Consider the following 21,863-nt stretch of genomic DNA (forward strand, 5'->3'; position numbering starts at 1 on the left):
AGATAGGAATGCGACGGAGTCCAGCTATATCTCGCACTTACTCATAAGAACTATTCTAACTGTTATTTTCCATCAGTATCCTGTTCACAGCAACATTACTACATTTAAGCATGTCTGTAAGAGACAAAAATTAACTCATCATGCACCCAGGCCAGGAGAAACACAAGAAAACACCATTCCCATTACAGCGGGCATAGTAGGGCCTGAACTTTTAGAAGCCCAGCAGCGTCTCTAATGTCTGTTAACATTCAATATTGAGTTCTCAGTGGAAAGCAGTAATAGACAGCTTACCACAGTTTCAAAAAGGACTTGATGTATCTCGCTAGCTCTAACCCCTGTCAATTCTGTGTCATCAGAGAGAGAGAGAGCCCCTTGGTAAGGAAGGAACAAGGTAATAAGCCTGTAAGGTGGGCAAGACATTTACATATGTATTGTATTGTACTATACCAGGGGCAGCCAGCTCAAGTCAAGGGCCACCACCAAGGTCGGGTTTTCAGGTTATCCCTGCCTCAGCACAGGGGGCTCAATAAGTGGGTTTATCTACAACTGGTTTGTTTTTTTTTATATATGTTTTTAATATTTCATTAAGGAATATAATTTGCTTCATTTGGAGATTAATATTTTTCACAAAGGTAGATATTAAATAGATTTTAAGTATTTGTAACAATGTTATCCTAATGGGAACACTTCTGTTTTTTTTGTTGTTTTTTTTGTAGGACCAGATTACGTGGGAGATTACAGGACAAAACTCCCTGATTTCACCGGTTACATTGGAGATGTGATGCCATCCCCAGAGATCACCAGTGAAGCCAAGTACTTGTGTCGTGCTGCGCCAGGAACCCCTCCACCTTTGCACAAAGAGTCTCATGTAGGAGGAATAGGCTGGGGAGTGTCTGAATTCAGTTTCCTCAACAGAAATCTTCTTCTCAGTGACAATCAGATCAAGGTAATTACATGTGCCTTTATTCTGCATATACCTGTAACCCCTCCTTATTTTTCTGGATATCTTTGCGTGGTGGAAACGGGGCTGAATCCGCCTTCCCAGGATGTGTTAGATAATGTGCTGTCAGCACTAGGCCTGGCTAAATAGGTCATCCAACTACAGAGAGGGCTGTGCTTATGTCCTGATACACCCATAAATGAATGGTAATTGCTTAATAAATCTGGTCCTCTTTCTTTTTTGTGTTGGTGCATAACATCCTCCAAGTTTTTATTGCAGTCGTACGGGAAATAATATATTTGTGAACTAAGATTTAGATTTCTTCTAGTTCAATTGCAGTAGCACAAACAGCATTCCTGTGTTTGGCTATTAATGCTCTTCCTTTTGTGATGTTTGCTTTTGAGTGTTTTCTTTTTAGTTGCTGTCTGGTTTATTTGCTGGTTGGTTAGTGCTTATTGCTCATATTGATCTGCACGGTCAACCTTTATCTCTGCCTTTGTTGTCAAAATATATACCTGCATACCTCTAAGACAAAATATGATGTATCACAGTTGTGTACTGACATAAATGGACTAGAATAAAATAAATTATAATTATGGAATGTTCTATTTAACCTCAAAATGTATTGGCGGTAATAATGGAAAAATACTGCCAAGGTGGTTTGTGACCATACTGACTCCCTTTCATGAAATTCATGCATGTGCATTTATCTACTGTGAACCAATTTATGGTGTTCTCATTAAAACTATTACAGCTGTACAGTGCATTTAAGTAGACAAGTAGGATCTCGTCAAGGGTTTTTTATGCTTCAACAGTTGAGCAAATAGGATCATGTACTTATACATTCTGAGGAACTATTCTGTCATAGAGCATGATCAAACTAGAGAAGACACCAATTTGTCAAGCATGGTTTATTTGTTTTAATTGAGGACTAAGTTTTATGTCCTTCAATGTTTCTAGGTCACGTCAAATCACTGGGATTACAAGTGAAATACAATACTTTTGGTAATACTCTGTATAAAAAAGAGGAAATTGTAACACTTAGTTAATGTAAAAATGGCATCCACGTTCCATAGAATTTCCCAATGTGTATATGATTGAACAAATACAAAACACGGAACAATAACGGTGCTAACATTGGTGGGTGACATTGGGTTCTGACATTTTAATAAGACATAAACAAACTGTAAACTGTCTTAATGTTAACACTGTAGATTAATTACTTATTAACTAAAATGCTGTACAGGATATTCCTATATTCATTTATTTTTTCAAATTGTCGAGTAATGAGGTTTAAGGCACAAGCAGAAAAAAAAAACTGGATAGCAACCTCTGCTTTTAAGTCACAATTTCCTGTGCTTAGAATAGAACCTTAGAACCTTAGAACCATTCCATTCTCAATGGGTGACCTTGGGGATACTTCCTAGAATTCCATTCTCAATGGGTGACCTTGGTGATACTTCCTAGAATTCCATTCTCAATGGGTGACCTTGGGGATACTTCCTAGAATTCCATTCTCAATGGGTGACCTTGGTGATACTTCCTAGAATTCCATTCTCAATGGGTGACCTTGGTGATACTCCCTAGTACTCCATTCTCAATGGGTGACCTTAGAAAAGCATCCTAGAATTTTATTCTAAACTCTTGGAATTTATGACACATTCTAGAATTCTATTTTCAATTTGTAATCAAATTGATTTGATGGTGGTGTAAAAAAAAAAAAAAAAAAAAAAAGGAAGAGACAATTAGATAATCAATATAGTCAAGATGACAACTCCAACATTGTTAAAGTTCTCTGTGAATAGACAGATCTACACTGATACTTAAAAGTAAAGTTGTATTACTGTATCTTAACACCAATAGCATTGGCCTGTGTCTGATTTCTTTAGAATTTCTCTATCTATTCACCATAAGATTCATATGGGATGCATCAAAATATGGCATCAATATGTCATATTTTTTTTCTTTGATAAAAAGTATTTGCAAGTGGAGTTTGTAATTCTGTGTGTAAACCATAACTTGGCTTCAAATGGTAGTTACGAAGCCAGGACCTAGCTGCCGTTAGAGGAGCAATTGGTGCCGTTTTTAAAATGTTAACACTGGTTTGAAGCAGGGGGGCTCCAGAGCTTGACCCCATTAATTTCAGCTCTGGGGACCCCCTGGTGCCAGAGCCACAGACCTCATTATGGGGTGCCGTTGGCTGCTCCAGCTGAGCTAGCTGGGGTTTAAAGCTCCCGCTTCACATGGGCAAATAGGAAGCTGGACCTGATGATGTCACCGCTTCCTATTGGACCACAAGCTTTGAAACTCTGACATTACATGAACCCTACTAGCCGAGCAGAGCGGCTACCAGCACCACATACTGAGGAGGTCTGTATCTCTTGAAGTACGGGTGTCCTGGTGCTAAAATGAATGGGGTTCAGCTCCAGAGACCCCTGGCTTCAATCCTGCAATATGTATAAAAAAAAGGGAAAAAGCACCCTGGATTGCCGCTTTAAATCTTGCATTCTGTTTTAAGCTTTGCCACAGAGACCAGCAGGTGATACACTATGTTTTAGGACAGCGGTGCGCAAACTGGGGGGGGCGCAAGATTATTTTGGGTTGCGTGGGCTGCATGCGGGGAAACCTGGGGGCGGGCAGAGCAGTGCACGGACGGCCAGAAGCTCCATCCGTGCTGCTGCTTCCAGTTCTCTGCTCTGTGTCTTGCAGAGGGGACGGGGCCTTCCCTGCACACAGACAAGCCCTCCTCCTCCTGTCTGTTACCCGCCCGTTTTCAGCAGCACATGGGGGGACCTGAGCAGGCTTAGTTACTCCCTCCCCCCACCCACCAGGTGTGTGTGTGTATGTATATATATATATATATATATATATATATATATATATATATATATATATATATATATATATATATATATATATATATATGTGTGTATGTATGTGTGTGTGTGTGTGTGTGTATATATGTGTTTATATATAGGGACTGCAGTGTGTGTTGTGTCTGTGTTGTGTCTGTGTTGTGATTGAGTGTGTGTGGGTGTTGTGATTGAGTGTTGTGTGTGTTGGTTTTGATTATGTGAGTGTTGGTTGTGTGTTGTGACTGTGACTGTGTGTGTGCTGTGATTGAGTGTGTGCTGTGATCGTTGTGATAGAGTGGGTGTTGTGTGTGTGCTGTGCCTGTTGGTTGTCTGTCTATCTGTCTGTGTGTGTTGTGATTGAGTGTGTGTGTTGGTTGCGATTGAGTGTTTGTTGTGTGTGTTATGATTGTGTGTGTGGGTGTTGTAATTGAATGCAGCGGTGCACAAATTGAGGAGAGGTGGGCGCCCCGGGCGCAAGATTATTTAGGCGGGGCGCGTGCAGCAATACCTGGGTGCGCAGGCAAAAAAGATGTGCGCGCGCGGGCGGCCAAACAGAATAGTGCAGGTGGCGGCCACGTGATACAGAGGTACGGGGGAGGAGCACGCCCAAGCGCTGTGATGTCAAACGCCCCTCCTTCCGGTGTCTTACCTACAATAGCGCTGTGTTCCTGCTCTCCTCCGCTGGCAACCTGCTTCGCTGCGATCCTCTGCAAGTGAGAGGGTATAGTATGCCACTATATCAATCATACTATGAATGTACAGAAATAATAAAAAAAAAAGTGTAAACACTCCCCGCTCGTGCTTGCAAAATTATGCAGGACACCCTGTGCTCATGCTTGGAGAGTTGGTGATGTCACCGCTCTCAGCGGCAGCGTGGACGCAGCCTAATTTTGCAAGCTGTTGAAGTATGTAAGTATTTAGGCTGCGCTTATAGTGCCGGCTACGCGACGTCGCCGAAAACAAATGCATTGTTGCCGCCGCCGCGTGAGCCTATAGTAAGCGTGACGTGGCGACTCGGTTTTTTGAAGCCGGCAATATTTGATTTTTCAGGGGCTGTCGCCTCATGTGACAGCCCCTGACCCAATCAATGGCCTGGTCGCCCACGCCACCGCCACAAAGCAAAATACAACTTTCGCTACCGGCGACGGGTAACGTCGCCGTCGTGGGCACTATATGCGCGGCCTTAGACATATTGGTATTTACATTGTATACCGTTTAATAAAGGGTTTTTTTCATGTGATTTTGATTACATCAGGCAGGGGGGGCCCGAGAAATTTCATGGATAAAAAGGGGGGCTCGGAATAAAAAGTTTGCTCACCCCTGTTTTAGGAGATGGCAATTGTAAGGAATAGAAGAAATAATGTGCAGGAAAAATAAGAACAAAGAGTGGAATATAAAACGAATGGAAAGAAAAGGGTTCTGTAGATGTGCATTCAATACCTCCAGTGCAATGTTCAACAGATCCTATAACTCTACCCAATAGGTATGCTTATTTAAAGAGTTAATTTTAGACTGCCTTCCTTCCTGTAGCAGATGTCTTAGAAGAGAAGCCAGGAGCAGCTGCTGAACTAAGCTATGAATGGCTTGTTCATCCCGTCTCTGTAAAGGATACTTGAATTTGCAGCATGCAACAACATGGCAGAAGATGCTTTGGAGAAGTGTGAGAATTAGAGCTGTAGACAGTCTTCAGTGGCACACTGCCAATTGTAGCTCAGTTAATTGGCTGTGCAGGGTTTTATTTAGGATGGGATTTTCGATGATTTGCCTTCATTCTGGGCGTATTTTTATTATTACCCTATGAAACATGGAATAATTGCTTAACATTTCCCTGTCAGTGATGTTGAATATACATCCTTTACTGCTGTTCCTCTCATGTTGCTATCTCTGGCATATTGATAAATAAATAGGGTCACATAGTCAAGTTGACCAGTACTCTGGGTTTGCTTTGTAGAAGATTGAATTGCAGCCTTAAATAAGGAGCATTTAGCATGGTTCCTCTACAGTAGGGGTCTCAAACTCAGTCCGCAAGGGCCAGGGCTATGGGCAACTCCCCAGCTCCAAAGATATCTGCCTTGAAACTTGCCTGTGAATAAAAAAAAAAAATCGAATTGCAAACAGGATCACTGACAGAAAACTGTAATGAGTGCTCACCACAAACAAGATGGGACCACGAGGCTGAGGTGGGGATAGTGATATACACCGACCTACAACCGCGTAACTGCATCCGGAGTGCAGATTGAAGGTCATGTAGCCGGGTCAGGGTAGGAGAGGTCAGAATGGTCGTTATATTCGCCGTGGTCTGGGGTTGGAGAAGTCAGATGGTCGTTGAACATAGCCGGGGTCCAGGAGTAGAGAAGGTGGAAGTCCAAATACAAGCCGAGGTCAGGGGTCAGAGAAGGCAGCAGTCCGGGTACAAGCTGAGGTCAAGGTAAGAGAAATCAAGGCAGAATGCAAGAGCAACAGCAGGATGCTTGAGGCAAGCACTAGAAACATAAACAGAAGTTTATGCTCAGCCAATTTGCCAAAGGGCTGGCTGAGCATATAAATAACAGAGAGCCAATGAGTAGGCTGCAGGCAATGAGTCATCACAGGTAGACTGTGCACTGATAGACAGGGGGGAGGGAGTGTGTCGCAGCTGTGGAGTAATGAATGTTGTTAACCCCTGGAGTGCCCCTTGTAATGCAATGTCGGTGTGTAGTGGAGACAGGAATGTCCACCGTTGCTTGATGGGACGTGGCTCGAGGGTGGAGCTTAGGTCCTGTCTTGGCAGGAGTACTGCGGCACTCTCAAGGGGGCGTCAGCCAATGCGTCACGGGATGCGTCACGGGGGCGGACCCAAGGTCCAATCCTCACCAAAACTCTCCATAACATGTCTCGCAATGCCATCGCAACTTTTTATTAGGACTTTTGTCCTGGAGAACCAAAAGCTTCATTTCTTGGGAACTAGAGATGGGTGAATCCGACAAATTAGTTTCACAGATTCTCTCGCATTTTCCACCCAAATTCCGTTTTGCGGTGTAAAATCCGTGGACGGATTTGGTCGGTTTTAATCCGCTCGGATTCATCAAAATCCGACATTGGAATCAAACCGTGGACAGATTTGTAGAATCCATTCCGCAGGTTCAGCATTCCGTTGGCGGATTATTAAGAATCTTACAAATCCGTTCACGGGTTGCAGAATCCACGGAGTGTATTGGTAATAATAATAATTAAAAATCCGCAAAACGCGAATCGCCCTTTTTGAGATTTATCCGCTGAAATCCGCGGACCAAAAGAACCAGCCAATCCGCTGCCAAAAAAAATTCACCCATCTTTATTGGGAACCCATAGGTGGTAATATCCCCCCGTTCAATTAAATTTAAAAAAAATCTCATTCAGGGGGCTTTGCAGCTTTAAGCTTTGCATAACAAACATACCTACACCATTATTAACAGGGATGTATTATCACTTGCCAAGTCAAATTGACCATGTAATTAAATAGCCATTAATGGGCATACAGAGTTACCACACTTTAGTGTCAATATTTCTATGTTATTGGTGCTTCCAAAGCCTTTCCCCTAATGGAGCATACAGAAATGTTTAGTTTTGTTGCTAATTCGGGGTAGAAAAACATTATTTACTTCTGTACCATTTGCAGAACACAGCCATTTCTCCCACCTGTTATAAAAACGTTAAGATGCATATTTATGCAAAGTTCTCCAAAAATGCCTCTTTTTTTTTTTTAAGCATTGCTAAATATGTGTCGTTTCAATCGCCATATTAATACTGAGGATGAAGGATCTTGTAACCTTTTATAAATAGAATATTAAGTCATTGTTGTGGTTTGTTCCCCTGTATGGTGTCATGCTCCCAAGAGAGTACCTGGCTCTGTAGCAAACAACTCAGAAGGGTTACATCAGTCATAGAACACATGGAAGAAACAAGGTCCCATTCATAGTGATCACTTATGCCTTTGTAATTTGCTCCTAACGTCTGGCCATCATTCTCCAATTTAAATGATAATAAGGGTACGCATAATGTGGTGTAATTTGTGCTTGAGAAATCAGTTTCCATGCATTTCACAGCATCGCATAGAATTTTTTTTTAAGGTTGCACACACCCTGATATTCTGTTACGTTTATTATTATTATGTATTATTTATAAAATGTTTTACTAGGAAATAATACATTGAGTTACCTTTCATTTTCAAGTATGTCCTGGGACAGAATTGTATTGACAATATATTGTTACACGTTATATTTACAGACATTTCATGGACAGTTAGGAAAAATATATGTTACAATGTATGTAAGAGTTACGGACGATTAAAATGTGAGACAGCTGAAGTCTTGAAAGAACTTAAAGCAGCAATACTACTTTCCAACTTTATTTGTATTATTATTATGATTATTATTATATGTAAAGCATGTGACAATGTATTATACATTCTTACATAAGATGGCAATCGTTTGGTGCTCCTGTTATAAATCTGTCAAAATCCTGATTGTGTGCCTGACATAATGGCTGCTTCAGTCAGTGTAACTCAGCAGCTACAATATATCCTGAGATTACTAAAATAATATTATCTATTGTTACAGTTTACAGCTCAAACTGCTGGGAGCATTTGCAACAAATTATCCCAAACAGGAAAGTGTGGCTAAGAACTTGCACTGCTTGGGAGGTGGGATAAAACCTGCTATAGAAATCAAAGGATGCTTTAAAACTTATTAAAAATGGCATTAAGAGTTGAATAAAATAAAAACATATTTTAAAAAATCCCTATTATCCAATACTGCAAAACTGATTTAGTTTAAAAAAAAAACCCATAAGATTTCACATGTTTTGCTGCTTTAAACTGGAGGTAGTGAACACAACAAGAAAAGTTTCCCTGTTGAATGCACTCACTGTGGTATATAATGATAGAGATAATTAAATCCCTTTATTAAGTGATAATGTAAAAGGTGATAATAGGATTGGTATTGACAAATCTATGGTCAATCCACAGAAATAACAAACAAACTATAAATATGAAAATTAAACCTATGTGGCAGATAGTCAGCTGCTACCCCTGCAGTGTATACTGGGATTTGCTGGAGAAGAATCTCCTAGTTAGTAAGGGAAACAGACATGGTAATATGTACCTTAGGTGTAATGGTCTGCAACTCCCACTTATACACAATACTAAAACTCCAAGATGACGTTAAGTCAAACCTGAAGCACTAAATCTCATAAGAAGAGATAAACAGAGGGGTGCAATGACTAAAATACTGCATTAAAATACAGGTATATATAAAGCGTGCGCATAGCCATGATAGTAGTGGCTACTGTATGTGGTCATGTATGGTAGAAAGATAGCTAGTATAGTGCTTATCCTAAGATGTGGGTTTCAGTGTATGACCACTACAAAGTAATACAAAGGTGTAAATATCAGGATACTGACTCCCTGTGTGTGGTAGTCAGATATACCTCAATACGTGGACAGTTGTAACTCTGTAAGATTAGTATTATACAGTATTTATAGTGCACATTGGCACTCTGTCCAATTCACAAAATTCACAGAAATTACTATGGTTCAGCTCTGGAGTGTGTGTGTGTGTGTGTGTGTGTGTGTGTGTGTGTGTGTGTGTGTGTGTGTGTGTGTGTGTGTGTGTGTGTGTGTGTGTGTGTCTCACTTATTAAGGTTATGGTGGGTAAAAAAAGTGACAAAAACCCTCCACAGTAAAGCATATAAAAGGTGGCACTGTGTGCTCACTTGCTTGTCATTTCCCAGAATCCCTTGCTGCAGTGGAAGTTCTGTGTGCTGGGTGATAATGGTGAAAGACAGGGTTGCAGACCTGTCTAAGATATGCAAATGAACATACAGTAATATTTACAGTTGCTATATGCTTTACTGTGGAGGGTTTTTGTCACTTTTTTTTCCCACCATAACCTTAATAAGTGTGGTGAATACCTACTCTTAATCTCAAACCAGCAGAGCCAGCAACCAACCTACACTGATGATACCCATCAAGGTTGAAACATGTCTGTGAGTGGGTTTACTGGCTTTGCATCTCACCCCAGCCTTTGCTTAAAAGCTGTGTTTAAAGCAGCATGCATTGGCTTAAGGGTTGTTCATGTAATGTGAGCTTGAGACAAAAGGTGGCACTGTGTGCTCATTTGCATGTAATTTCCCAGAATCCCTTGCTGCAGTGGAAGTGCTGTGTGCTGGGTGATAATGGTGAAAGACAGGGTTGCAGACCTGTCTAAGACATGCAAATGAACATACAGTAATATTTACAGTTGATATATATATATATCATCACACATATGTATGTGTAAAAAGCAAAGCAAGCCCTCCAATATCAATAGTCCAAAAGACCTGGTGCTAATCCCGTATAAAATGCAAAAGGTACATGGCAGAGATTTCACTGCACACCCACCTTAAGAAGATCCCTCCACGGGATCGAAACGTCGGTCTTATGTGTCTTACCACTGAGTGCAGCCTCTTTCTTGCCATTCTGCTGGTTGGTAATGGGGGGGGGGGAGGTGTGTGTGTGTGTGTATATTGTGATAGAAACCAGGGGATGGTAATAAATTCCATATATAGGGCTCCCAGGATACTGAACAGTTTCTATCCTGTTTAGGCTGGAAGTGCAGCCTCATAATACATGCACTCCATCCCACAGTTTGGCAAGTGCTGGAACTGAGGGATGAGGGATCCAAACCAGAGTTTGTCTGCTGCCTGATTTCTGTCACCTGTCCTGCTAATTAGAAATCAGGTATTTAAGACTGATTTCCTGGTTCCTCTGCCCTCTCCCCCAAGAGCCTGGAGGCAGGTAGTCTGCTGGAAGTAGAGAGGGGGAAAAGCCTCTCCCCAAACAGGTTAAATCATTCTGCTCTTTTTTGTCTAAACCTGCAAAGTTCCTTATTTTGTTGTTGGAAGTGGAAAAGCCAGTTCAACCCTGAGACAGGGAAAACCTAAGTTAAGTTATTGCTCAGGTGAGCAGGTTTTTGTTTTGCTTATGTTTCTGTTGTATGCACTGTGGCAGTCTCAGTGCCTGGGACTGAATAAACCAGGCATAGCCTGTTTAAAGGAACAGCACGTGACACCTCATCATTTAACCTACCCTAAAAGACCGTGTTCTAACAGTCCCGGACAGACGGCGGAGCCCCGGAGTAAGCCGTTTGTCACAATATATATATATATATATATATTATATTGCATGAATTGCTCCTTTAATGGACTGATATCCAAAATTGATGCCCAATCTGATCTTTGCATTGGTATTGGCCTGTTGATTTGTCCCTTGGTTTTCTTTGGTCTAACAGAATGTTAAAGTTTACCTCTGTATAATGTGGTACTACTGTTTGTGATGCTAATAACATTGTGATGTTTTGTTTTGCCTTCTTCACAGCGTGGAGATTTTCACACAGCATGTGAAGATATGGTATCTCACAGGTATCAAAATCCATGGTGAGTGTGTATTTTCATAACAATCATCTGGCTCAGTGCAAAATGCACATTGAGGTAAAGGTAATTAAGGTTCAATTAATAACACGCTGTGTTTTCTTGAAATGACCGTCATGAACACTCCAAAAGCAAATAAGTTAAAGCCGCAGTCTAAGCTGCCATTTTCCCCTTTAATAGGTGTATGTAAGTATGTATCTCTTTATTTATATAGCACCATTAATATACATAGCGCTTCACAGTAGTAATACACGTGACAATCGTATAAATAACAAATAATACAAATAACATATCAATGGTATAAGTGCTTCAGACATAAAAGTAACATTTCGGAAGAGGAGTCCCTGCTCCAAAGAGCTTACAATCTAATTGGTAGGTAGGAAGAACGTACAGAGACAGTAGGAGGGCATTCTGGTAAGTGCATCCAAGCATTATGTATGATGTGTATAGTATTAGCCACGGTGCTACTCATATGCTTCGTTAAGCAAGTGTGTCTTAAGGTGGGTCTTAAAGGTGGATAGAGTGGGTGCTAGTCGGGTATTGAGGGGAAGGGCATTCCAGAGGTGTGGGGCAGTCAGTGAGAAAGGTTTAAGGCCGGAGAGGGCTTTAGATACAAAGGGGGTAGAGAGAAGGCATCCTTGAGAGGAACGCAAGAGTCGGGATAGTGCATAACGAGAAATTAGGGCTGAGATGTAAGGAGGAGCAGAAGAGTGTAAAGCTTTAAAAGTGAGGAGGAGAATTGAATGTGAGATGCGGAATTTGCTAGGAAGCCAGAAGGGATTTCAGCAGGGGAGATGCTGAGACAGATTTAGGAAAGAGTAGAGTGATTCTGGCAGCAGCGTTTAGGATAGATTGTAGGTGAGACAGGTGAGAGCAGGAAGGCCGGACAGCAGGAGGTTACAGTAATCAAGACGGGAGAGAATGAGGGCCTGAGTCAGAGTTTTAGCAGTCGAGCAACAGAGGAAAGGGCGTATCTTTGTGATATTGCGGAGGAAAAAGCGACAGGTTTTAGATACTTTTTGAATGTGAGAGGAGAATGTGAGAGAGGAGTCGAGTGTGACCCCTAGGCAGCGTGCTTGGGCTACTGGGTGAATGATGGTACGTCAAACAGTAATGTGGAAGGAGGTAGTAGGGCCAGGTTTGGGAGGAAGAATGAGGAGCTCTGTTTTTGCCATGTTCATTTTAAGTCGGCGGAGGGCCATCCAGAATGATATCGCAGAGAGACATTCAGAAACTTTGGTCTGTACAGCAGGTGTAAGGTTGAATAAGTAAATGTGTGTGTGTGTCGTCAGCATAGAGGTGATATTTAAACGCAAGAGATGTGATTTGGTCACCTAGAGAAAGTGTGTAAAGAGAAAAGAGAAGGTGTCCCAGGACAGAGCCCTGGGTTACCCCCACAGAGAGATCGATAGAGGAGGAGTTAGCAGAAGAGACACTGAAAGTACAATGGGAGAGGAGATCCAGGATAGAACTTTGTTACGAATACCAAGAGTATGGAGAATGTGAAGTAGACGAAGGTGGTCCATGGTGTCAAATGCTGCAGAGAAGTCAAGTAATATGAGCAGAGTGTAACGACCTCTGTCTTTGGCAGCATGGAGGTCATTAATTATTTTAATGAGGGCTGTTTCAGTGGAGTGAGTAGTGCGGAAGCCAGATAGTAGAGGGTCGAGGGAGTAGTGCGGAAGCCAGATAGTATAGGGTCTAGGAGAGAATAGGCATTGAGAAAGTGGAGCAAGTGAAGGAATATAAGACGTTCAAGGACTTTAGAGGCAAAAGGCAGGAGAGAGACAGGTCAATAGTTGGAAAGACAGGTAGGGTCAAGCTTGCTGTTTTTGAGTAATGGTATAACTGTTGCATGTTTGAAGGAGGAAGGTACCAGAGTAGAGGTAGGAGTTAAACATGTGTGTGAGCGTAGGGATGATAGTAGGAGCAAGAGGTTTTAGGAGATGGAAGGGAATGAGGTCAAGAGGGCAAGTGGTAGAGGTATGTGTAGCTATGTATCCCCTTGGCTACTAATCTGCTCTACCTAACACGTAAGCCCTGGTACCAGCGCATGCAGTGTTAGGGTTAAATCTATGCCCTTGCTGCTGCAGCAGTAAACAACTCCCTTGAGTGACAGGGGGTGGTGGGCCTAAAGCCTACCCTATCGGGCTCAGACCTAGGACCCTCCCCTGGGTACAAAAGGGGCTGCAGATCCAAATTTAGAGTATTCTCCTTCCTCAGGGAAGAGAGATAGAGATCCCTCCCACAGGGGAGTGGGAACAACTACCCCATACTCCACCAGGAAGCATGGGAGTCAGGGATAGACCTTTGGGGCATCAAGCCCTGGGGGTTGAGTCCAGGGACCAGAAGAAAAGGCATTGTTGATGTGTACGGCTGTACTCAATAAAGACCAGTTGCTGCTTTTATACTCCTGCCTGTGACTGCAGTTTATCAGGGGGAGTGAAAGATGGTTTTCCTGCAGGAACTGCACCCAGCACTGATGGGGCCTGCTGGGAATGGAGGCGCTGCACCCAGAGTGAGATGAGAGCTCTATATCCAAAAGCCTGTCCTTTCTTCCCCACTACCATCGGCAGACACATAGCAATCCTTTAAGCCTCACAGGTACAGAACAGCGAGAGTACAGGGAAAAGTGAAAACTCCCAGAGGGTGGGGGAACACCTGTTACATGTGAATCAATACAATCCAAACAATGATAAGTAATTAGCTAAGTTGCAGATGGATCCGTTCTCCTGTGATCGATTGGCGAAGATTCGGCTTGGGGGTTCACTAAATGGCTGCAGAGGAGTATTCTGCAGTCAGTGTGACTTTGTAAATGGTTGCTATAGAAACAAAAAGGCTTGTTACATTATAATACATTAAAAATGCCATTCAGAGTTTTTTTTGTTTCTGTTTTTTTTAACGCTAAAAGTATTTTCAGAACTGATTTATTTAAAAAAAAGTAGGATATTATTTGGTCTGCAACCTTAAGTTAAAAATACCAGAATTATTTGTATAGTTTTGTTGTATGCTGTGTTTGTTCCACTGTGACTACACTGCCGACATCTTTTCTCTTTCTCGCCATCCTTGCGATACTTCTACCTTAACCAATACACTGATTTCCCAGCCACAGTCCAGCTCATTAACCTATAACCTCCAAGTCTATGCACACTTTTTAAAGGAAATCCGCCAAGGCCACTACGTTTCTGTCTGTCTACTTTGAAATTTGTTACCTATGTAACTTTTCTCCCAACCTACTGTATATAATCACTCTCCATACATACATCTTACTCTTACTGTCTCATAGATAAGATTCAGTTTCATTTCTCCTTCATTCGTTTGGCTGACTACAATTTTGTATTTGATACAGAATTTTATGTAATCACTTGATGTTGTACAAAATATATATATATTGTGTGTGTGAGTACAGTAATCCAGAAAACTTAAGTAGAAGAGCCTTTAGCAATAGAGTCCTTTCTACTGGTCTGTAAAATATGTTCTGTGTAGTTTTCAAATACCAAACCTAGGTTCATACAGCTGTATCAGTGATACTGGGAAAGGAGTACTCCTGCCACGGATATGGTACAATGCCGGAGAGCTTTGTTTTTGTGTGCAGATTTTCTGAGTGCCTCTTGCCTTCTCTTCCTGCTGCTCATCTCCAGCATCTTCTCCTTGTGACAATGTGTCGCACTGACACCGCAACATCACATGGTGATGCGTTGCTATGCCAACGTGATGCCACGATGTCACGCGGCTCAGTTGTGCCATGATGTGACGCCACAAGGTCCCACGGCGCCACGTTACCATGACGCCACGCCATCACGACTATGTAACATAGGTGGTGACGAGGAGCAGGAGAAGGTAAGAGGCCCCGTGCACAGGCACTTTTTTTTTTAAAGCACTAATACAATGTTGGTGCTGTTTCCATGACCTACTCATACAACTGTATCAGACAACTCTGCTTGCAAACTAGGCATCACTTACCAGACATAAAGAAAACGTCACTTCTTTTGCATTGCATCCTATAAAATGATGTGCGTCTTTTCAATTAAGTCAAGGAATAGGAACATGTTTAAGTCCAGCAGGTTGAAGGTCTAATAATTGAGGGACTTCCTACCTCATTACACTCAATTATCATAGCAAACAAACTACACTGGACACTGTATGTAAGTAATTGTACAGTACTACAAAATCTTATTTATAATGATCCAACTAAGAAGTACTCTTTAGTTTCCATTGTTGTTAACTACAAATCATTTTAACACAGTGTGCAATAGTTTATCTTATTTTCTGTTAGTTCTTTTCAACGGCATATTGTCATTCTTTATCTTGACAGTCACTTATAATCCATACAAATTCTAATACTTGCATTGATTTTTAATGGCATCGATGACTTGGATGCCGTTAATTAACCATATCAGAGCATACGTTTCTAAGGAAGGCGGCTGCTTAGAACTTGTCTTTAGAAATAGCAGTGATAACAGAAAAAAGTGAGATATACTAGTGATTCACATGTTCAACACTTTTACTTGAAATAAGGATACATGTTTGATCAATAAAAATGTATAATCAATTATGTAAATAGTGCCAAAATATTCAGTTGTGCAGTAAATAAATATGCATTACTGGCTCTATATTACTGAGGTTGCTTAGCCTGAATTTGGAGCGTAGTTACAAAGCTCTCTATAAAATCAAGAATGTTGACACAGAAGTTGATCGCTATATTAAAAAAAGAAAAGAAAAATAATTTAGACGATTAAAAAAAAAAATGTCCCCAACCTGACTCAGAGATTGAGTCCTGAATACCTTCCACAAACCAGTCAACTTTTTTGTGTGACTGGGAATAAATGGAATGCTGGTGTGTGGAAGAAAAATGTTTATGTTTCATTTGACTTGTCTGTGTGGATGAAAATCCAGATGGGACCGATTATCAAAGTGCTTGTGATGTCACTGTGGCAGAAAGGGAGAACCAATATACATTTTATGACTTTAGGGCCATCTGCTGTATTACCAAAGGAAGTGTATCAGGAATATGTATTTATCCCATAGCTCTCCAAGTCAAATGTCAACTCAATAAAAACATGAAATAACCGAGCAGCGTAGATTTGAGGATGTGTCATATATTCCCTTTAGTATAGCAGAAATCGTTAATAATTTGACTGAGTATGCAATTTGTTTATTAACACTTTGAAGGATGTTAACATCAGTCATAGGGTTATGTCCTTGAGGAAAATACCATCATTATTATAATTGATTTATAAAGCTCCAGCGTATTCCGCAGCGCGGTACAATGGGGAAGAGAGGGATATGGATTACATAAACAGAATGGCATGCCAAATAAGGACAAACAAGCGCAAACAGATACAGAAGGTAATGAGGGCCATGCTCAGGCCGTGTTCAACCAATTCAAGGGGCACAACCAATGTAAGGGCCCTTATGTAGTGGGTGGACATGCCTAATGTTTGAAATATTTTCAGGGATTTGTGGCCTGATACTCCTACTGAGAAAAGGAGACCTCATCAGTATTTTGTTATAGCTAGCGTTTGTTCAGTTCATTATATTATTAAAATAAGGCATAAGTAAGGATGTTTTAGTGGGTCTTTTTTGGTATTTTTTATAATAGGTATTTATCTATATGTAGAATAGTTGTAAGTAAAAAGTCGGGTCCAAATATTCTCAAATCTTAAGTAAGAATCTGTTAGAAAAAGTGCATGTTTTCCTATTATTATGAGATCTATAATTGTGCCATACATATGTTCGGGGTATTATCCAAAATACAATTGGATAATATTATACATATTATACAATACAAAATACAAAAAAAAAATGCAGCTATTGCAGAAAAATTTGAATCAGATCAGTTTTTCTGCAATAGTTGCATTTTTTTTAAGCTATTTTCTTTGTATTTTGGATGAAGAAAACATTAAACACTGTGACAAGACTGCAAGATACATTATTATAGTATAATTGTTGGAAGCAAGGAGCTGAGAATGGCAGATGTCAGCAAGGCATTTCTTTAATCACTCTGCAATGTATTGCGTACCACCCCCCAAGAAATCCACTTATCTCTAATGAGCATAATTCCTTTCCATCTTTGTTTTGAATGTCAATGCACGTCTTTGTAGAGGAGGCTACGAATGTTCCTATTTTGTTTCTCACTAGGAGCATAGTAGTACAGAAGGTTAACATGTGAAAATGCTCAGCGTACGGAGGTTTAACTCCAAAAAGTGTTATACTTTCACAAGCCAATTAGTCATCAACAATGCGAAGGGTGATTTACTAAACAGTGCCAGCTATTAGTCATTGGTAATACCCATAGCATGGTTTGGTCATTGATCAAAACAAATAACTAACGTAGGTTAGTGAATAGTCCCTATATTTATGTGTAACCAATAACAAATTGCTGCCAGTGAAAATACAGTAAATACCTATTTTGTTTGTGGCTCATTACTGCTTAAATGAGGAAAGAATAATGCAGAGATTACAAAACTAAGCGATCACTCCAGAGTTAAAAAGCTGACTTTAGAAAATCACAGTTGGTGGCCAATTCTACAAAATAGAAATGTACTGTATCCATTAAAGAAAAAGTGCATGCTTGTATAGCCAGGGCTGGTTTCTGGCTACCAGTCTGCCCTTCTCCTGGCAGTAAGCCCTGGTAAATGCAGGCCTGCCAGGACTAATCCTGGGTTTTCCCCACCCCTAGCAGCTTCAGTGAGTCACAGGGGAGGCAGTGCAACTAGGCCTTGTGTCCAATCAGGGACTCAGACCTGGTTCCTGCTTTTCCTGTACTTAAAGGGCTGCACTACCAAATTCAGTAGTTGTGCCTCTACCCTTGAGAGAGGCTAGTCTACCCGAATAACTGTGCAGGGCTCTGCTAGATTATACTCCCTCCCTTAGGGCAGTGGAGTGGTAGACTGTTCCTCTTACTTCACCATGGAGTAAGGGAAGAGCTGCGACTGCTTCAAGTGCCTTTGGCTTTGAGTGAAGGTCCAGGATACATTCTGAGGGTGAAGGCCCTAAGAACTGCCTGCTCCTGTGAATGCTATAAGATCTGCAGTGTGCAATAAAGTGTGTTCCTGTTTTACTATACCTTCCGGCCTGAGACTGCAATCTATCAGGGGAAGGGTAAAGAAGTTCTCCTGCAGGGATTGCTCCCCACATCCCTGGGGCCTGCAAGAGACGGAGGCACTGTCACAGTGAGTACGAATCAGTTGTTACCCCAGAAGCCTGTTCTAATATCCCCTACCACCATGCGGGAGACTCAGATGTACTGTAAGTCAGCAGGTTATGCACAACCACACCATGTAGCAGCAAACTCTCCCAGGGGTGGGGAGGGGGGGGAGGAGGGATATGTGTTACACTTAGAAAGTAAGTAACTCTGAATCCTGATCAGTTCTGCATACCCTGCATTTGATCTCCTTTGTTATTACGTCACACATGACATTCCAAACGGTAACCAGTACACCTCACACATCCTGTGAAGAAGCGATGGTTAGTAAATTCCTGAGTAGAGCTGGGTGAACTTTTCACACACTTAACGATTCAAATCAATGGGCATTTTAGGTTTGATTAATTAAGAATTTGACATTTTGATCGGACATAAAAGAAAAATGTAAGTCATATGGGCGAAATAGCACATTTTGAAATACTTGTACGATTTTCCCAAAACATTTGAAGGAAAAAGTTTGAATGAAACTTTTGCAGGTTTTTTTTTTTTAAAGTTTGATCAAAACTGCGGCCAAACAAATGTTGTCAGGTTTGCATATCTCCATAAGGGATGTCAGATTTGATGTGTATAACAAAACAGAACTGGCCTGGGTTTTGTGAGTCAGCAACACACAACTGGTACTGTAGTTTGCTAAATGTAGATCTTGCTACTGTGATCTGAATCCCAATTGTAGTTTCTCTGCTGAAAACTGCATGAGGGGAGTGTCATGCTACAATGTGCTAAGGTTTGGGGGACAACATAGATGGACGCTGTTGATGAAGCTTAAGCAAAGCATTACACTTCCATTACAAGTTACCACACAGTTTCTGTACAAGTTAATCTGACATTCCTGGTCTGGGAAATGGTATTCCATTCTTTTTTCCTGCCACTGATAACTACAATTCCTCATTCTTTCTAGTGATACATAGGACTTGACAACTAGAGACCACTTGCCAATCCAGCGTGCATTTCCCTCTATATATTCTATGCTCTACTGGCATTTTAACAGAGACAATTTTTCTATTTTGTCTTACAGTATGTATATAGCGTTGTTGTGAAGGTAAAACCCATTCAGGGCATTATTAGTAAAAACTCACTAAATGCACCTCCTTACCTATAATTTCTTGATATTTCTATTGAAAAAGCTATTTAGTCATAACTTAGAGTTACCAAAATATAAAACGCATTAAGTATGATTTTGAAATAATGTCAAAAGAGAACATTTAATCGCCTTTTCCTCAGTACTCAAAGAATGTAGTTGATGACTTTTACCTCTACGACGATATTCATGATTTACTTACCTGCGTGCTGTCCCTTGATGTCGTGTTGCAACCGGTATCGTATGGTGTGTGTGTGTGTGTGTGTGTGTGTGTGTGTGTGTGTGTGTGTGTGTGTGTGAAATACCGTATAGATTGCCAACGTTTAAAAAATTTTAAATTTGCAGAATTAGAAATATATACATATACTACATAGTTTGATACATAAATATATACAATTTCACTAACGTAGTTTGCCATTTATATTTTTTCTCATTATTAGGACCCCTCCGCCCCATGTTCTTGATGCACAAGGATGCAGAGCAAGGGCTACACTAGCGTGGACTCCTGGCACTTATGATGGTTACTGCTATGGCAAAGGATATTGGGCTACAATACTTGACAGGAGTTACAAAGCCAGACAGGTTCCAACTTATTTCAAACAGGTATGGTCACATGAACCTTCCCCCATTCCCATTATATGTAGATAACAATTTACACACACATATATATATATATATATATATATATATAACCCATGGACCCCACCCAGTCGCAGATTGAACCCCCTAAGGTGTTCTATGGTCTGGCTACATGTCTCTGTGTGGTGCATACCTGCTGGCAACAGGAGGGCCTGAGTCTCCCGCGATGACATGGGGGACAACAAGACAGGTTACTGGGGTGGATGCCTTCGTTCTCCTTCAATGGTGCAGCACCTCCATCTGTAGTAAGCCCCAGGGATGCGGGGTGGAATCCCTAACACAGAAATCGCTCTCCCAGGGATGAGAGATTCCAGTCTCACACAAGGTTCTCTTTAAACAGCAGACTCCTTTATTATTCAGTCTCCCGCAGCAGCAGACAGGTACAGTTGATTTACAATGCCACCAGCTGTTCTCCTTAGTGATGTTCCCTGCCTCCACTCTGGACCTTAGCGCCATCCAGAGTGGGGCTAGCTCTTCCCTCACCCCCTAAGCAGGGTGAGAGGTATTTGGTCCACCTCACTATAATCTATCAGCTCTACTCATAAGCTGCTCACTCCTCTCCTCCCTAACACTAACTCTGACTCTCCACTGTCTGAACTCTGACACACTAAATAGGAAATGCACTGCTCTTTATGATATCAGCAGGCACCGCCCCTGTGCCTCTTGATTGGACACAGGGTCAGGTGACCTAGCTCCACCATTCAGGGCAAGTGCTTGAAGTGGGGGAAACCCACGATAACTCCTGGCAACCTGCCCTTAGCAGGGATTATACCAGGAGGATAGAACTATAGCCCAATTTATATTTATATATATATATATATATATATATATATATATATATATGTTTTACAATTTCTAACAATAGTTGGATTGCTTCTTGTCTCAATCTTTTTTCTTCTGTCTCAGAATTTTGCACTGCTGTACCCAGTGTTACATACGCCAATATAGCAGATCTCAAAGGTTATTAATTAAACATTCATCACCCATGTGCCCCCTACACCGCTCCTCTCCATCATCCGTGTGCCTCCTGCACCATTCAAGCCCGTGTGGCCCCTACACTTCTCCATTACCCCTTACACCTCTCCATCAACACTACACTTCTCCCCCATTGCCCCCTATATCCCCCATCACCCTCCAATATCTACCCATCACCTGTGTAACTCCTATATCTTCCCCATCAATTGTGTGACCCCTACATACGCCCCAAAACCTGTCTGGACCCTACTCTTGGTTTCTTTCACCCCACCATCCCTATAACAACCTTCTCCTTATTCCTCGCTGTCCTGAGATGCCTGTCTCCTCCACCGCCTCCTATCCACAATTTCTCTTAGTAAGCCGGCCATTTGGTGTTGTACGTGGTAGGCTATATATCTGGCATGTGACTGGTGACATCACAATGAGTTGCAGACATCTTGTACAGCTGAACCTTTGTACGGAAACATACAATAGATAGATAGATACAAAAGGCGCAAATCAATGATAAACAAGTGAATGAATAAATTACACCTGCAGGGATATAGAGACCATGAAAGTCCATAAGGTGGTTCCAGGATGAGGAAAGGCAATGTAGCAGAGCAGATTCTGCGGCCGATCAGCCCATTGTTGCTGCTAAAGATAGGATTTTATCCTGACATGCCCGATTGTTACTGCTATATTGTCTTTCCTCATCCTGGAACCACCTTATGGACTTAAAACCGTCACTATATCCCTGCAGGTGT

General features: G+C 41.5%; 1 protein-coding gene across 2 annotated transcripts in view; it reads left to right on the forward strand.

The window, feature by feature from the left end:
• Window positions 1-21,863, forward strand: part of SPMIP2 (sperm microtubule inner protein 2) — a 40,118-nt gene that overhangs the window by 5,776 nt on the left and 12,479 nt on the right. For both annotated transcript variants that reach the window (XM_075612435.1, XM_075612444.1), the window contains exons 2-4: window positions 717-946; window positions 11,169-11,227; window positions 19,947-20,109. In XM_075612435.1, the coding sequence (XP_075468550.1) occupies window positions 717-946; window positions 11,169-11,227; window positions 19,947-20,109 (452 nt within the window). The remainder of the gene's footprint in view (window positions 1-716; window positions 947-11,168; window positions 11,228-19,946; window positions 20,110-21,863) is intronic.

This window comes from Ascaphus truei, chromosome 1, assembly GCF_040206685.1.
Source record: "Ascaphus truei isolate aAscTru1 chromosome 1, aAscTru1.hap1, whole genome shotgun sequence".
In the NCBI taxonomy this organism is placed as follows: Eukaryota; Metazoa; Chordata; class Amphibia; order Anura; family Ascaphidae; genus Ascaphus; species Ascaphus truei.